The sequence below is a fragment of the Brachyistius frenatus genome, unplaced genomic scaffold (assembly GCF_029030835.1).
Source record: "Brachyistius frenatus isolate BFR_SWC_R1_liver_20210118 unplaced genomic scaffold, ASM2903083v1 Contig_62, whole genome shotgun sequence".
Classification (NCBI taxonomy): domain Eukaryota; kingdom Metazoa; phylum Chordata; class Actinopteri; family Embiotocidae; genus Brachyistius; species Brachyistius frenatus.
Genome location: NW_027210661.1, coordinates 1,032,901 through 1,046,490, shown reverse-complemented (window position 1 = coordinate 1,046,490; position 13,590 = coordinate 1,032,901). Strand labels below are relative to the sequence as shown.

At 44.9% G+C, this 13,590-nt stretch overlaps 2 protein-coding genes across 2 annotated transcripts; one reads left to right on the top strand and one right to left on the bottom strand.

The window, feature by feature from the left end:
* Window positions 1–800: 800 nt before the first annotated feature.
* On the top strand, window positions 801–12,698 carry gfm1 (G elongation factor, mitochondrial 1). Its single transcript, XM_069706347.1, has 17 exons — window positions 801–983; window positions 1,108–1,393; window positions 2,391–2,595; window positions 3,219–3,335; window positions 3,483–3,633; window positions 3,948–4,102; window positions 4,219–4,303; window positions 4,416–4,553; window positions 4,870–4,971; window positions 5,114–5,170; window positions 5,263–5,400; window positions 5,651–5,733; window positions 10,747–10,909; window positions 11,060–11,204; window positions 11,315–11,475; window positions 11,569–11,622; window positions 12,211–12,698. The coding sequence occupies exons 1-17, from the start codon at window positions 909–911 to the stop codon at window positions 12,340–12,342; spliced, it is 2,247 nt and encodes a 748-aa protein (XP_069562448.1). The 5' UTR covers window positions 801–908; the 3' UTR covers window positions 12,343–12,698.
* Window positions 5,927–13,105, bottom strand: lxn (latexin). The gene is made up of 7 exons (XM_069706348.1): window positions 12,882–13,105; window positions 9,715–9,888; window positions 9,532–9,594; window positions 8,068–8,242; window positions 7,707–7,843; window positions 6,643–6,705; window positions 5,927–6,332 (listed from the first exon to the last, which is right to left on the bottom strand). The coding sequence occupies exons 1-7, from the start codon at window positions 13,023–13,025 to the stop codon at window positions 6,216–6,218; spliced, it is 873 nt and encodes a 290-aa protein (XP_069562449.1). The 5' UTR covers window positions 13,026–13,105; the 3' UTR covers window positions 5,927–6,215.
* Window positions 13,106–13,590: the final 485 nt, after the last annotated feature.

Here is a 13,590-nt window from a genome sequence, read left to right as displayed (position 1 = left end):
TCGGGATTTCGCCTTTGTCGCCGTTATAACTTTGATCCCTTTCAAAATAAAGTAATTAAATAACTTTATTGACGTCGTTTTATTTCAACGGCTCAACGTTGTTGTTTTTTTTTCGTTGTCTTTTCTTCAAAACTATTTTTTTTTATTTCCTACAAGCAATATATGGTAAAAAAAAAAAAATAAAAAAAAAGTATGTTTATCCGTGATTTTTCACAGGATATGTGATTCTGTATTCAACAAAAACATTTTTTTTAGAGCACTAAGTTTGTACATAATATCTGTGTGATAAATAAAGTTGCTCAACTTAGAAAATCTTGATGTCATTTTTAATTAAGCAAGTTTGAATATTTACTCTATCAAAGGTATACATACTAACACGCCAGGTTGAATTAAAAAAGTCGATGTTTTAATGGTTTCTACAAAATGTTTTAATAAGGGCAACGTATTTTAAATACTTTAAACATTTTATATATATATGTAGGCTAATATGGTGTTCATTTATCCAACATTAAACACTCTGGGACTCTATCAAGATTATTCACAAAAATAATTTTAACACTTCGCCGGAGTCTGTCTCGCTCCCTCTGACAACACTTGAAAGCAGCATCTTTGTCCATTTTATGCGTTTTTATTAAACAAATAAATTTGGGGTTTAATATATTTGAACAGATAAACGTTCATATCGCAGACGACTTCTGTTTATTGTGCTTCGCTGTTTTTTTGTTTTTTTTTAGTTTAACACAAACATTTATAGTTTTGGGCCGCCTGCGTTTCCGTAGTTGCGGAAGTAGTGTTTCACAACCAGCCACCAGGGGCCCGGCGTGACTTTCACCGGGTTGTCAGCAGTGCTGGGGGTCGTGTAAAAGCAGAAATACGACCACGCTGTGCTCGACCAACCTGCCGTCAAAATGAGATTATTAAAAGCGGGACTGTATTTGGCTAAAACGCATGTTTTGGCACCAGGGAGCGTCACGCTTAAAAAGGTAACATTAGCTAGCCTGAACCTCATTTTGACCTGACGGACCACCGGTCCTCTGCGTTTCACAATCGGTAAACGGACAGAGAAATGTTTTGGATCGTGATGTTCCTCTGGTGTGTGTCCTCAAGGTGCTCGTCGGCAGCTGTCGGACGTGCTCCTCCGGTGTTATTCCCAACGAGCGGATCCGTAACATCGGGATCTCCGCTCACATCGACTCGGGGAAGACCACCCTGACCGAGCGTGTCCTCTACTACACCGGCAGGATAGCGGAGATCCACGAGGTGAAGGGGAAGGATGGAGTTGGAGCCACCATGGACTCCATGGAGCTGGAGAGACAGAGAGGCATCACCATCCAGTCAGCCGCCACATACACCATGTGGAAGAATCACAACATCAACATCATTGACACACCAGGTACTTCACCCCGGGTCACTGGGGACAGGATTTACAGCATCAAATGGAAGGTTAGGCGATAATCATCGGGGTTAGGGCTCTTATCTGATCTTTAATGACTGCATGAAAGTTTGGGGGGCTGCTGAGGGACAATTTTAACAATAGATGGTCAAAACTGAAGCGGCAGGCTGACTTTCAGGTCCTGGAACGGGTCCATTAGATGCTACATTTCCCACAGTGCAGTTTAGTAGGAAGGACACCCTCTCTGCTGGTTAAACGTTCATGTTCTTCAAACCAAATCCCCCCCCCCCCCACTGTGTCACGCATCCTCTCTGCTACTGATGTCCAGTCCTGATTACATTGCGAGGCTTGATTTGATCAAAGCTGCAGAAGAAACACAGTGTAATTGTTGAGTAGTAGTAGTAACCCTAACGAGAACACTGATCATGTGTAGAATCAAAGCAATGCCCCTTTAAAATCCTTAATATTTCAGGTGATGTGAAGCTTTTCTAGCACACTTTCTTAAACTAGAAGATCAATTTGCCACAGAAACTACATAATGCCAAAGTTAATAGATTAAAGAAACAATATTTCACTCAGTCTTCATAGACATGATTCATCTTCTTCCTCTCGGACTCCAGGAAAGAAATCAAAGCATCTCCGATACAGTAAAATACACCGAAACACTTCACTGAACTACCAAATGGGCAAAGTGGGCGACTTTCTTGTGGCTCCAGATCCTCCGGGGATTGATTCACACTTATTTATTTCTAGCAATTAAATACAGGCTGATGCCCCGGAGGATCTGGAGGCACAAGAAAGTCGCCCACTTTGCCCATTTGGTAGTTCAGTGAAGTGTTTCGGTGTATTTTACTGTATCGGAGATGCTTTGATTTCTTTCCTGCAGTCCGAGAGGAAGAAGATGATGAATCATGTCCACGACTGTAGTTGTGTCTCAAGTTGAAAGGACCGTGTCATCACATGTACAGCACAGTCGTTCTAAACGCGTCTTTCACAGGCCACGTGGACTTTACCATCGAAGTGGAGCGAGCGCTGCGAGTGCTGGACGGAGCCGTGCTGGTTCTGTGTGCCGTGGGAGGCGTCCAGTGTCAGACCATGACGGTAAACAGACAGATGAAACGCTACAACGTTCCCTTCCTCACCTTCATCAACAAGCTGGACCGAATGGGCTCCAACCCCGGCCGAGCCTTGCAGCAGATGAGGTACAGTTTGTTCACGCAGATTGTGTGATGCTATATGTTTGGTGTCAGATGAAGGTGGGAAACCAAAAGGTGGAGAAAGGAAGTAAAAGTGGTGCAGGGTTTGGGAAGTCCTTGTTTTTCTGTTCAGGCTTTTTTTTTTCCCCCAAATTTTCTAAACATGTCAGCCAAACTGGCAGATAATGTACCATAATGGTTCCATTCACCCGGCAGACACAAACCAGGGTTTGGTACATCTCTTAAAACCAGGGAAAACAACTATATTTAACCGATGTCATCACATTACAATAAAAACCCCAGATCCCAAATCAGATTGCAAAATACAGCTCAAAATCCAAATTCTGTATTTCCCAGTTCTGTTTGCATGATTTATGTTTCCAGCAAGGATTTTCTTGAATTTATGTTGTTTTATTTGGTTTTGCAATAAATGAAACTATAGAGATGGAAACCATAAAATGTGAAGGGAGTATCAGACTGGATCCAGTTCTTATGGTACAAACAGTAACAGTGAACCCTCATGTCCCTCCTTTAGGCAGGAAATCATAACAAGTAATCAACCAACAAAGGCTGTAAGCAGCTGTGGTTTTCCTTTGCCCTCGTTTAAATGAATGTTTTTTTCCCTTCAGATCTAAACTGAACCACAACGTTGCTTTTGTGAACATCCCCATCGGGTTGGAGGGGAACATGCGCGGCATCATTGACCTTGTAGAGGAGCGGAGCATGTACTTTGAAGGACCATTTGGGTAAGGCGTGAGACCGACAGCTCGGTTACAGCAGAGTTAAAAGAATATTTACCAACAGCATCTGTAACACAGCAAGTCTTCATTTCTAACTTCTTTGCAAATCTGAACTGTATGAAATGGACTCCAACTGTTTCTCCCTCCCTGCAGTCAAAATGTCCGCTATGACGAGATCCCGGCAGATTTCCGCGCTGAGGCTGCAGACAGGAGGCAGGAACTGGTGGAGTGTGTCGCCAACGCTGATGAACTCTTGGGAGAGATGTTCCTGGAGGAGAAGATTCCAACCAAAGATGACCTGAAGGTTTGTGTCGTCACAGACAGACAACACGTGTTGTGTGTGAAATCTGAGGGACCTTTGACAAATTATAATAACAAACGGAAATTCGAAGCAAAAAAATTCAAAGTCCTGGTTTTTGTTTTTAATGAAAACACGAAGCATAACTATGTCTATGCTAGAGCCAAAAAAAACAGGATATTTTCTATTAATTTAAAGTCAGCAAACCATCACCACTTAAATCATCCAAAATGACTCATAAACTGCACATCTGAACTGGGATGAGAACCTTTTACGTCAGTATTTATAATCACTGTCACTTTTCACCACTGTGTCCTCAGGCTGCAATCCGCAGGGCCACGGTGCAGCGTCTCTTCAGCCCCGTGTTGGTGGGCACAGCACTGAAGAACAAGGGCATCCAGCCACTGCTCAACGCTGTCCTGGAGTATCTGCCGAACCCCAGCGAAGTCAAAAACTACGCCATCCTCAATAATGAGTAAGTATGGTTGCGGGTTGTCAGTTTGCATGAAAAATCTCCTGGAATTATTTTTTAACGTTTTCTCTCTTGAGGAAATTGTTCCACTCATGATAGTGTGATTCTCACTGTGTTAGAGATTCCACTGAAACATCCAAGATTGAAATGGACTCTACAAGAGACTCTGCAAGCCCCTATGTTGGTCTGGCCTTCAAACTGGAGGTGAGATACTCTGAAAGGGAAGATCAGTTTTGTCTTGTCTCTGCTTTATTTCCACACTTTTGCATCACAGGAAGGTCTCATTCTGTCACGCTGTGTTGTTTTTCATCAACAGGCTGGAAGGTTTGGCCAGCTGACGTATATACGAGTGTACCAGGGCTGCCTGAAGAAGGGAGAATACATCTACAACACACGCACAAGCAAGAGAGTCAGAGTTCAGAGGCTTGTGCGTCTCCATGCTGATCAGATGGAGGTGAGCACAAACTGGCGTGCTGCACGTCAGCAGGCTGTTAGGTCACAGTTTTCCATCTGTGGTTTGTAGTTGAAGCAGCAGAGGAGCGTGACTGGTCAAAATGTCAGGTTCCTCTTTCAGCTTTAATCAAGATAAGAACCACATCCCCTGCGACACCAGAATAACATGTTTCCATCTGTCTGAACAAGATGTTCAATATTTTGACGTTTTTTTTGTAGAGAGTATTCATTGATATTATATAAATATATTAGGATCGAGTCAGTCCCCCGATGTAACCCCTTGTTCTCTCCTTTCTTTTCTACTCCTGCTGTTTAAGGATGTCGATGAGGTGTATGCTGGAGATATCTGCGCTCTGTTTGGGATTGACTGTGCGAGTGGAGACACGTTTACATCCAAGACGAGCGCTAACCTTTCCCTGGTGAGTAGCCTAAATGTTTTCACTGGACAGAAGAGCAAGAAACCGGCTTGTTTTTAAAAAGCTTTTGGAAACCATTTTTTTCTTTTGTCCCAAGATACCAGGAGCGTCTTGAATCCATTTGTGTATCATTTTGTTCCCACAGGAGTCCATTCACATCCCAGAGCCTGTCATCTCCATGTCCATGAAACCTTCCAACAAGGTAACAAATCCTGACATTTACCTGTAAGGACTACAACTCTATATGCATCTCTCTTATCTCTGTGCATCTCTTATTATCTTGTGTTCAACCAGAATGACCTGGATAAATTCTCCAAAGGTATCAACCGTTTCACCAGGGAAGATCCCACGTTCAGAGTGCATTTTGACACAGAGAGCAAAGAAACCATCATCTCCGGCATGGGCGAGCTGCATCTTGAAATCTACTCTCAGGTACCTGATCAGGCAGAGTGGAACTCCCAAGTTACACTGAGTGTTTCATGCAAGATGTGACGTTGCTGCTTTGATGGAACAGTCCATCTAAAAACATAGTAAATGGTTTGTCTTAACCAGTGGTGCTTTGTGAGCTCCCATTTGACATCAAGCAAACCTCCACAAATCGTTGAGACACAGTGAATGTCAAGTGTCACTTTGAAGTTGTAGCACATCTGACCTGCTGTATGTTTTTGATTTGTTGTTTCAGAGGATGGAGAGGGAATACAACTGTCCCTGTGTGATGGGGAAGCCCAAAGTGGCTTTCAGAGAGACGGTCACCAGCCCCGTACCGTAAGTCCTGACCTCCCAACACACACGTTCTTGTTTCACTATCCCCACGGGGATACTTATGAACACAATACCTTCTCTCACCCCTTAACTAGTACAACTAAATGCTTAACCTTGAACCCTGAAAACTATGCCTTATCCCTCCAAAAGCAGGGACTCACCAGAATATAAAAACAACCCCACACACACATGAGACTGTTCTTTAGTAAACAGTTTAATTAGGCTAAAATACACCATAAACCAAAAATGCAGCACATTGCAAAGATATCATTTACTTATATAAATGAAGTTTGAATACAATTTGTGGAGTTTAAACTCCACTTTTTAGTCCTACAAAAGGTTTGTGCTGATAGAATCAACAGCATATCTTGGCTTAGCACTTGCAGCATCATTATAAACACATTTATGCTCCAATATTTGAATACAAAACGTGAGCATCAAGATGTGGTTTTGGTTGTAACCCCCGTGTGATGGATGCCAGCAGTTTAGTTTGTGTTTGGAGGTTTTTCACAATCATGGCAGTGAGGCAGCTGGTCCATCTTCAGCACTTTGACTCCCTCTGCAGGAGACCACGTGAACTGCAGCTTCCAGTGAAGGATTTCCTGCAACAATAATTATTATGAAAATATCGATAATATTTACTGTTTACACTTTTATAAATGTTGCAAATCAGTTTGGAAATAATCAAATCAGGGTTCTCCTTAGATTCATGAGAGTCTGACTGAGAAATGTGAAGACAAAGCTCCCGACATTGATGAGTTGTGGTTGCCATTCATTTTTTAAGGCATTTTACACATTCATAAATAAATTTCAATATTTGATCAGGGTGATTTTGAAAACAATTAGCCAGCTGTAGCTCTGGATATTAATATTTTCAAGTGTATTAAGAAGTTTAAAATGGTAAATGTTTACCTGGGAGACCAACTCATGCAGCAGTACATGACTGTCGAACTTGATCTGGTCGTTCTCCGTTGCCTGCGGTAGATGAGGGAAAAAATAAAGCCCAATAACACAACATAAGTCCAGTACAAATGTTACAGGTTTAATCCTCAACTGGTGTGCAGCTTCTTTCTCAGTATTTGATCTGTGCAACCTGCTTTGGAAGCCTGATGAAGGACTGTGACTGGAAACCTGAATACATTGAACAGACTGAGCAGAAGCTCTCCTTCTGTAGTGTGCACAATCTGCAGCTGAGTGTGGATTATGCACTATGATGCAGACATAGTGCACTTGCTTTTACATTCATTGTACAATGCGTCCCTTAAAAATAGAAGAATCTTCCAGTTTTATATATATATATATGCCGGTATTTAAATAGTCAGTTTCCAGTACCAGGGATGCACAATAACACCGGCGCATCATCATATTGGCTGATATTGACTTTAATATCAAATATTAGCATTAGCCCAAAATGAAAATTTCTGCCAATATGACAGGCCAATAAAATCCCAATTTAATTTTATCCGACGGCTCGATGCTTGATGAAATTCTTGACGCAATGACCCTGGGACAATGGTGATCCTGCATCTCTTGCGTCGAACTTGAAAGAAGCTGCAACAATACTGTAGAGAGGTGGATCAAAAAACTCCTAAGATAGTTTCTGTCGATAGCTTCCCCCTGCTCCTCTTACATCACATCGCTGTGCTCTGTTCATGTACAACAGATGATTCACCCGCATGTCTGCAGTGTGTAGGTTTTAAAAGTGTTCAAATCAGACAGCAAAGTTGCTTTTTACGTGATTGCCCAGCACTGGTCATGCGAGGAGCCACATCACATTCCTTCAACACTACAAATTGGACTGTCCATCTCAAAAACCTTCATCCTGATCATCAAGATGAATTTTGTGAAAAACAAAGAGAGCATGTGCATATATCTGTCAATCAGCAAAAATCCAATATAATGCACCCCTATCAAGAAACCCTACTTAAAATAACTGAATATGATGAGCAGATGCAACAACAGATAAAACAACCTACCAGCTGTGTGATGTTGGCCACCTGAGCCATGTTGAACAGGGTGTCTTCAGTGGATTCATTCAGCATGATGAAGCTGGAGGCCACAATGCCCAGGTGCCAGAGAGGCCTCATGTCATGCTCAACGTGACCGTGACTATCTGAGGAAAGTGTGTATAGTGTCTGATTATGCCACATATATCACGTTTTCTTGTACATCAGATTACAGTTTCAAGTGATGACAGCTGTTTGTGATGCATTATGATTAAGAGGAACACAGAGTTCCCTCAACAACCACAACACTAAATGTTGAAATGGCAAAAGCAGATGTTGTGTAACATCTGACTTTAGGAGCAGTAATATGCGCAGTTTGTCAGTTATTTACCAGGTAAATATTGTGCTGACAGCAGGATTTGGTTCATCTTGTACTGTTGGTATAAGTCCTCCTCCTGAGCTGCAGTGTTGATTTTAAGGAGCTCATCACACGGGGCCTGGACTTGGGCTGAGTGTTGCCTCTCTCCCCGTGGAAACAAAACCTCTGCAGAGCATTTCTGTGTAGTCTGGACGGGTAAACAAAGCAACACGGGGTTAAAAAAAAAAAAAAAGAAGAAGAAGAAAAGCACAAAGGCAGGTTTGATGAGCAAGAAAAAGGAGAGGGATTGGACAGAGCAAAGGCGTAGTCGAGATGTTACCATGGCAGCCAGTGAGTCATAGCTGCACCACACAGTTAATCATGCGAGCCTCCTTTTTCTGGGAGTTTAGTAATCTGTCAGTCCAGGTTAGAACTGCTCACTCTGAAACCAGAGATTATTCCACTGTTTACTTTTAACTAAAACGCATACACTATACTTAATTACAATGTTGTTCCATGAGCACTTAGTGAACACAATGATATTAAGTTTAGGTGAATGGGGGGGGGGGGGGGGGGGGGGGGGGGGGGGGGGGGGGGGGGGGGGGGGGGGGGGGGGGGGGGGGGGGGGGGGGGGGGGGGGGGGGGGGGGGGGGGGGGGGGGGGGGGGGGGGGGGGGGGGGGGGGGGGGGGGGGGGGGGGGGGGGGGGGGGGGGGGGGGGGGGGGGGGGGGGGGGGGGGGGGGGGGGGGGGGGGGGGGGGGGGGGGGGGGGGGGGGGGGGGGGGGGGGGGGGGGGGGGGGGGGGGGGGGGGGGGGGGGGGGGGGGGGGGGGGGGGGGGGGGGGGGGGGGGGGGGGGGGGGGGGGGGGGGGGGGGGGGGGGGGGGGGGGGGGGGGGGGGGGGGGGGGGGGGGGGGGGGGGGGGGGGGGGGGGGGGGGGGGGGGGGGGGGGGGGGGGGGGGGGGGGGGGGGGGGGGGGGGGGGGGGGGGGGGGGGGGGGGGGGGGGGGGGGGGGGGGGGGGGGGGGGGGGGGGGGGGGGGGGGGGGGGGGGGGGGGGGGGGGGGGGGGGGGGGGGGGGGGGGGGGGGGGGGGGGGGGGGGGGGGGGGGGGGGGGGGGGGGGGGGGGGGGGGGGGGGGGGGGGGGGGGGGGGGGGGGGGGGGGGGGGGGGGGGGGGGGGGGGGGGGGGGGGGGGGGAACATAGATTATGTTTCTCCGTATTTGTCTGTTTAGATGTCTTTAGAGACAAAACCAAATAAACCTTACAGCTCCAAAAGTAATTAAAAAAAAGTTTGTATTTATATGACTCAGAAAAAATGTAATTGGATGTGTAGTGCAGTCAGGAATCAAACCAAATCTACAATGAGACATAAAAGGTGCTCAAAATATGAATGAAGCTACTGTAGTGATTCTTCTCTGTATCTTAATCGGACGATCTCTGTGATTTTTTTTTTCCGTGTGATTTAAAAACAACAAAAAACAAAGCCAAAAACATACCGTACCTTTCCGATGATCTCCTCCACTGAAATCTCCAGCTGATACTTTCTTCCAGACTCTGCCACGTCCTAAAGGAGAAATCAGGATTCAGCCATAGGTAGAACTTGTGTCCATCGCTTTCTGTGTGTCGACCAGCTAACACGGATGTAAAAGTCTGAGGCTTGTTGATGTTTTGAAGGCCAGCTCACCTCTGCGTTTCCACTGTTGACCCTCTGCAGTCCAAACAGCCTGTACGGTGAGCCGTAGCGGGTGTTGAGGTAGTGTTGGACCACCTTAGCTGCTCTCTGAGCAGGGTAGTGATTGGGGTTCAGATCACCAGTTGCCATCACATCCTCCTCTTCAGCTACCTCTGCTACTTCTTTCTGTGGACAGAGAAAGAGGGAAATAAAATAGAGGGAATGAGGCCAGAAGCTGGTCCAGTGAGCAGGGATGGGCTTCCAGTCCCCGAAGGACTTTGACCTTCATGTGTGAGCAGAGTGAAGCTTTTATCTTTCCACAAATCTTAGACATAAGACAACCACTGTAAAAAGTGGAAAGGAAAGCAAATATTTAAGTTCAGGGTGAAGAGCTGTGCAGCTGTAAAATGTGATGAACAGTGAATTAAATTAGGGAGTCTGATCTTGCCTGTAAGTGGAAGCTGAGACTTCCTGTCGACCACTTGTCAGGTGGAAAATTTAATCTGTTTAGTGTTCCGAGTCAGCTGCTCCTCATGTTAGTGGAAAGACTACTTCCTACTTCCTTTGACAGCAGAGCTCTGAGCACCGCCCTCTTTTTTTTTTTTTTTTTTTAAAGCGACAGAGCCTTTGTCTTGTTTTCAATATCCTCCTGACTTCAAACAACTTTAGAGAACTTTCAGTGCCCTCAAACAGACCTTTACAAATGTTTTTAATATAATAATTTGGTGCTGCAGAAGTCCGTGTTTCAACTACACTTAAAATATAAAGGTAAGTTTACATTTTAATGAGGTGAGCTGAGGTTAATAAAATCCAGATCATATAAAGATCCCCTCCAAACATTTACAAATACTTTTTCATTAATGATGATAATAATAACAAAACAAATACATTTTCAATTATATGTTTAGAAATGACGGTCTTCTCTAACTGAAAGATCCGGATACTAAATATGCAAAGATTTGTATAACTCTTAAAACAATTTCCTCCGGATCCACTGCATCATCATTACTTTAAAATCTGGATGTTTTATTGCTTTTTCTGTAGGTTTGACTTCACCCACAAGAAGCAGAGTGGCGGCTCCGGGCAGTTCGGTAAAGTCATCGGGGTCCTTGAGCCTCTCGAGCCAGAGCATTTCACCAAGCTGGAGTTTGAAGACCAGACTGTCGGAACCAACGTCCCGAAGCAATTTGTACCCGCCGTTGAAAAGGCGAGCGCAAACTACAGTTCTCACCACACTCCGCTATATATATGTGAAATATTCAGTGTGAATAAATATTTATTCAAACACAGATTAAAAGCAATGTATGTTTTCAGTCTCATCGTCTCCTCTTGCTGGTTTCTTCCCATCATGCCACAGGGCTTCAGGGAGGCCTGTGTGAAGGGACCACTGAGCGGGCACAAGATCTCAGGAGTCCGATTCCTCCTGGAAGACGGAGCAAACCACATGGTCGACTCCAATGAGATCTCCTTCATCCGCGCGGGGGAGGGCGCTCTGAAACAAGGTGAAGGTCACACCGACCTCCTGTTCTCAGGTCATTTCATCTCTTTCAGTGTCTGCTTCATTTGGTATTTTTGTGCATTAAACTCTGGTATTGTTGGTCTCCCTTCACAGCCATGGAGAAGGCCAACGCAACCATCCTGGAGCCGATCATGTCGGTTGAAATCGTTGCTCCTCAGGAGTTTCAGGGAACCGTCATTGCTGGAGTAAACCGTCGCCACGGTGTCATCACAGGGCAGGACGGAGCTGAGGGATACTTCACTCTCTACGCTGATGTGAGTCTAGTTTGTACATCTTTCAAACAGCACGTATCCACTATCTTTTCGCTCCGTCTTCCTTCACTAATTTCAACTGGTCTCTCCCAACAGGTTCCTCTGAACGACATGTTTGGCTACGCCACAGAACTGCGCTCCTGTACTGAAGTAAGTTCAACCTCGGACACCCTAAAAATCCATTTCAGTCAGATCATGTTGAGCATTTAAGATAATGGTGATACTCTGTGATAAACTGTGTTTTTATGTATTTACTACTGCCTTTGATATTTAATTGTAGCATCTATAACTGTATTTCTAAATATAGATTCTTTTCTATTTAAAAAAGAAAAAAATCTGAACTCTGCAGTGTTTTTCCAACGTCTTCAGTCCTCCTCAGTCTGTTGGTGCAGCCTCCACCTTCTACAGAGCCAGAGAAGTGACATACAGGGCAAATAACACCTACAAAGCACTCAGAAATGTTAGAGCGCAGAGCTCACAGTAATAAGTGAGGGAGACTCAGATGAGTATGTCAGTATGTTGATCAGCTCCTCAGTTCTCTCCGCCGGATCTTGGCAGCTTGACAGTCAGTGAACACTGTTCAGAGAGTTTTTAGAGAGGAAATCAAACTGAAACTGGAGTAAAAAATAGTGAAAATTACACCCTCACACACGATTCTTAAAATTCAGACACAGTTTGTTCAATAAGATTTCAATAATTCCTTAGAATTACTAACATGTTGCGTCATTGTTTATTCAGGGAAAAGGAGAGTACACCATGGACTACAGCAGATATCAGCCCTGCCTGCCTGCCACACAAGAAGAACTCATCCACAAATACTTAGAGGCCACAGGACAGCTGCCTGCAAAGAAGAACAAGTGGAAGAGCTGAAAGCCGTCTGCTCAACCGTTCACTGTTGGACTTTTGACATCTCCCCCGTCCCTCATCAACCACGATTTGACAATAAGGCTTTAATTTATGGAGCCAAACAAAGACAGGACATTGTACTTTTCTTTGTTGTTTTAGTTTCCCTCCCTGCTAACGTCTGACCCCTGAAGAAAATATATTTATTACTCTGATTTTAGAACCATTTGACCTCTACACTCTGCAGTCACTGTTCAAAAATGGATCATTACAGCAAGCTCTGTGTTTTCACTTGAGCTTATAATGGCTTTTGTACTATGTACAGAATGGTTTTCATATAATAATGATTGCAACAAAGACATATGTCCTTCTTTTAAAGTGTATTTTTTTTTCTGTTCTGATTATTTATTTTACAACAAACAAACCCATAGAGATGCTTGGTTAGTGGCAAGCCCAGATTCTTCTTGAACAATACCATACGGTGAAATGCGGCTGATTAGCTTCAAAACGCGTTAAAAAGAATACAAAATTATGCACCACCATCAGTCATAGCTAGTGCTTCTCACCTTTCCTGTTTCCTCTGCCATCTCGGGTACACTGTTGGGATGAGCTGATCCGTCTGTCGAGGCCGTTTCAGGTCTGACTGTCACACTGTTGATCCCAGTTACCCCCATTAACACAGCCAGAACAATCAGGATCCTCAAACCCATTACTGTATGCTGTAAAACAGACGTTAGAGAAAAGTAAAAGAGGACTTCTGTGAAAGAGCGCAGGCAGGGAAATGAGCCTGCTGTCAGTGTGGGTTTATATAACGGGGAGGAGGAAGGGGAAGCAGAGAACAGACTGTCCAGATCCTGCCGTCTTCCTGGCATTATCTGTTTGTTTCTTTTTTTTTTCCTCTTAACTCAACAGACCGCCTCACTTTATCTGGTTCTGTTCCTCATATGCTCTCAAACAACTCGCTGAAGCTGTCAGCTCCCTAATTGTTTCAACACCTAAACCCATCACAGAAGTGATTGGCTTGAGGTCAGTTTTCCTATTGCAGCTGCTGCTGCTGGTGATGCAGGTGTGATTAGTGAGAGTTTGATGAGTTGCAGCTTTGCCTGATCTACAGTTTGTTAGATGAAATGTGGGGAAGCGAGACGTTCAATGAGGCAAATTAAACCTGTCCCGGGGATTTTTGGTCAAAATGTACAAAGTTTACGACTGAAGGTGGTGCTGGACAGTGACGTTATGCAACTCCCAAGAGGACAGCTAGAATACTGAGTCCATCAT

Coding starts and splice junctions, on each gene's coding strand:
- gfm1 (XM_069706347.1), top strand. CDS start 909: ATGAGATTATTAAAAGCGGGACTGTATTTGGCTAAAACGCATGTTTTG. Junction 10,910..11,059: donor TTGTACCCGCCGTTGAAAAG/GCGAGCGCAAAC, acceptor ATCATGCCACAG/GGCTTCAGGGAGGCCTGTGT. Junction 11,623..12,210: donor AACTGCGCTCCTGTACTGAA/GTAAGTTCAACC, acceptor TTGTTTATTCAG/GGAAAAGGAGAGTACACCAT.
- lxn (XM_069706348.1), bottom strand. CDS start 13,025: ATGGGTTTGAGGATCCTGATTGTTCTGGCTGTGTTAATGGGGGTAACT. Junction 9,889..12,881: donor TGGCAGAGGAAACAGGAAAG/GTGAGAAGCACT, acceptor CTCTGTCCACAG/AAAGAAGTAGCAGAGGTAGC. Junction 6,706..7,706: donor TGGCCAACATCACACAGCTG/GTAGGTTGTTTT, acceptor CATCTACCGCAG/GCAACGGAGAACGACCAGAT.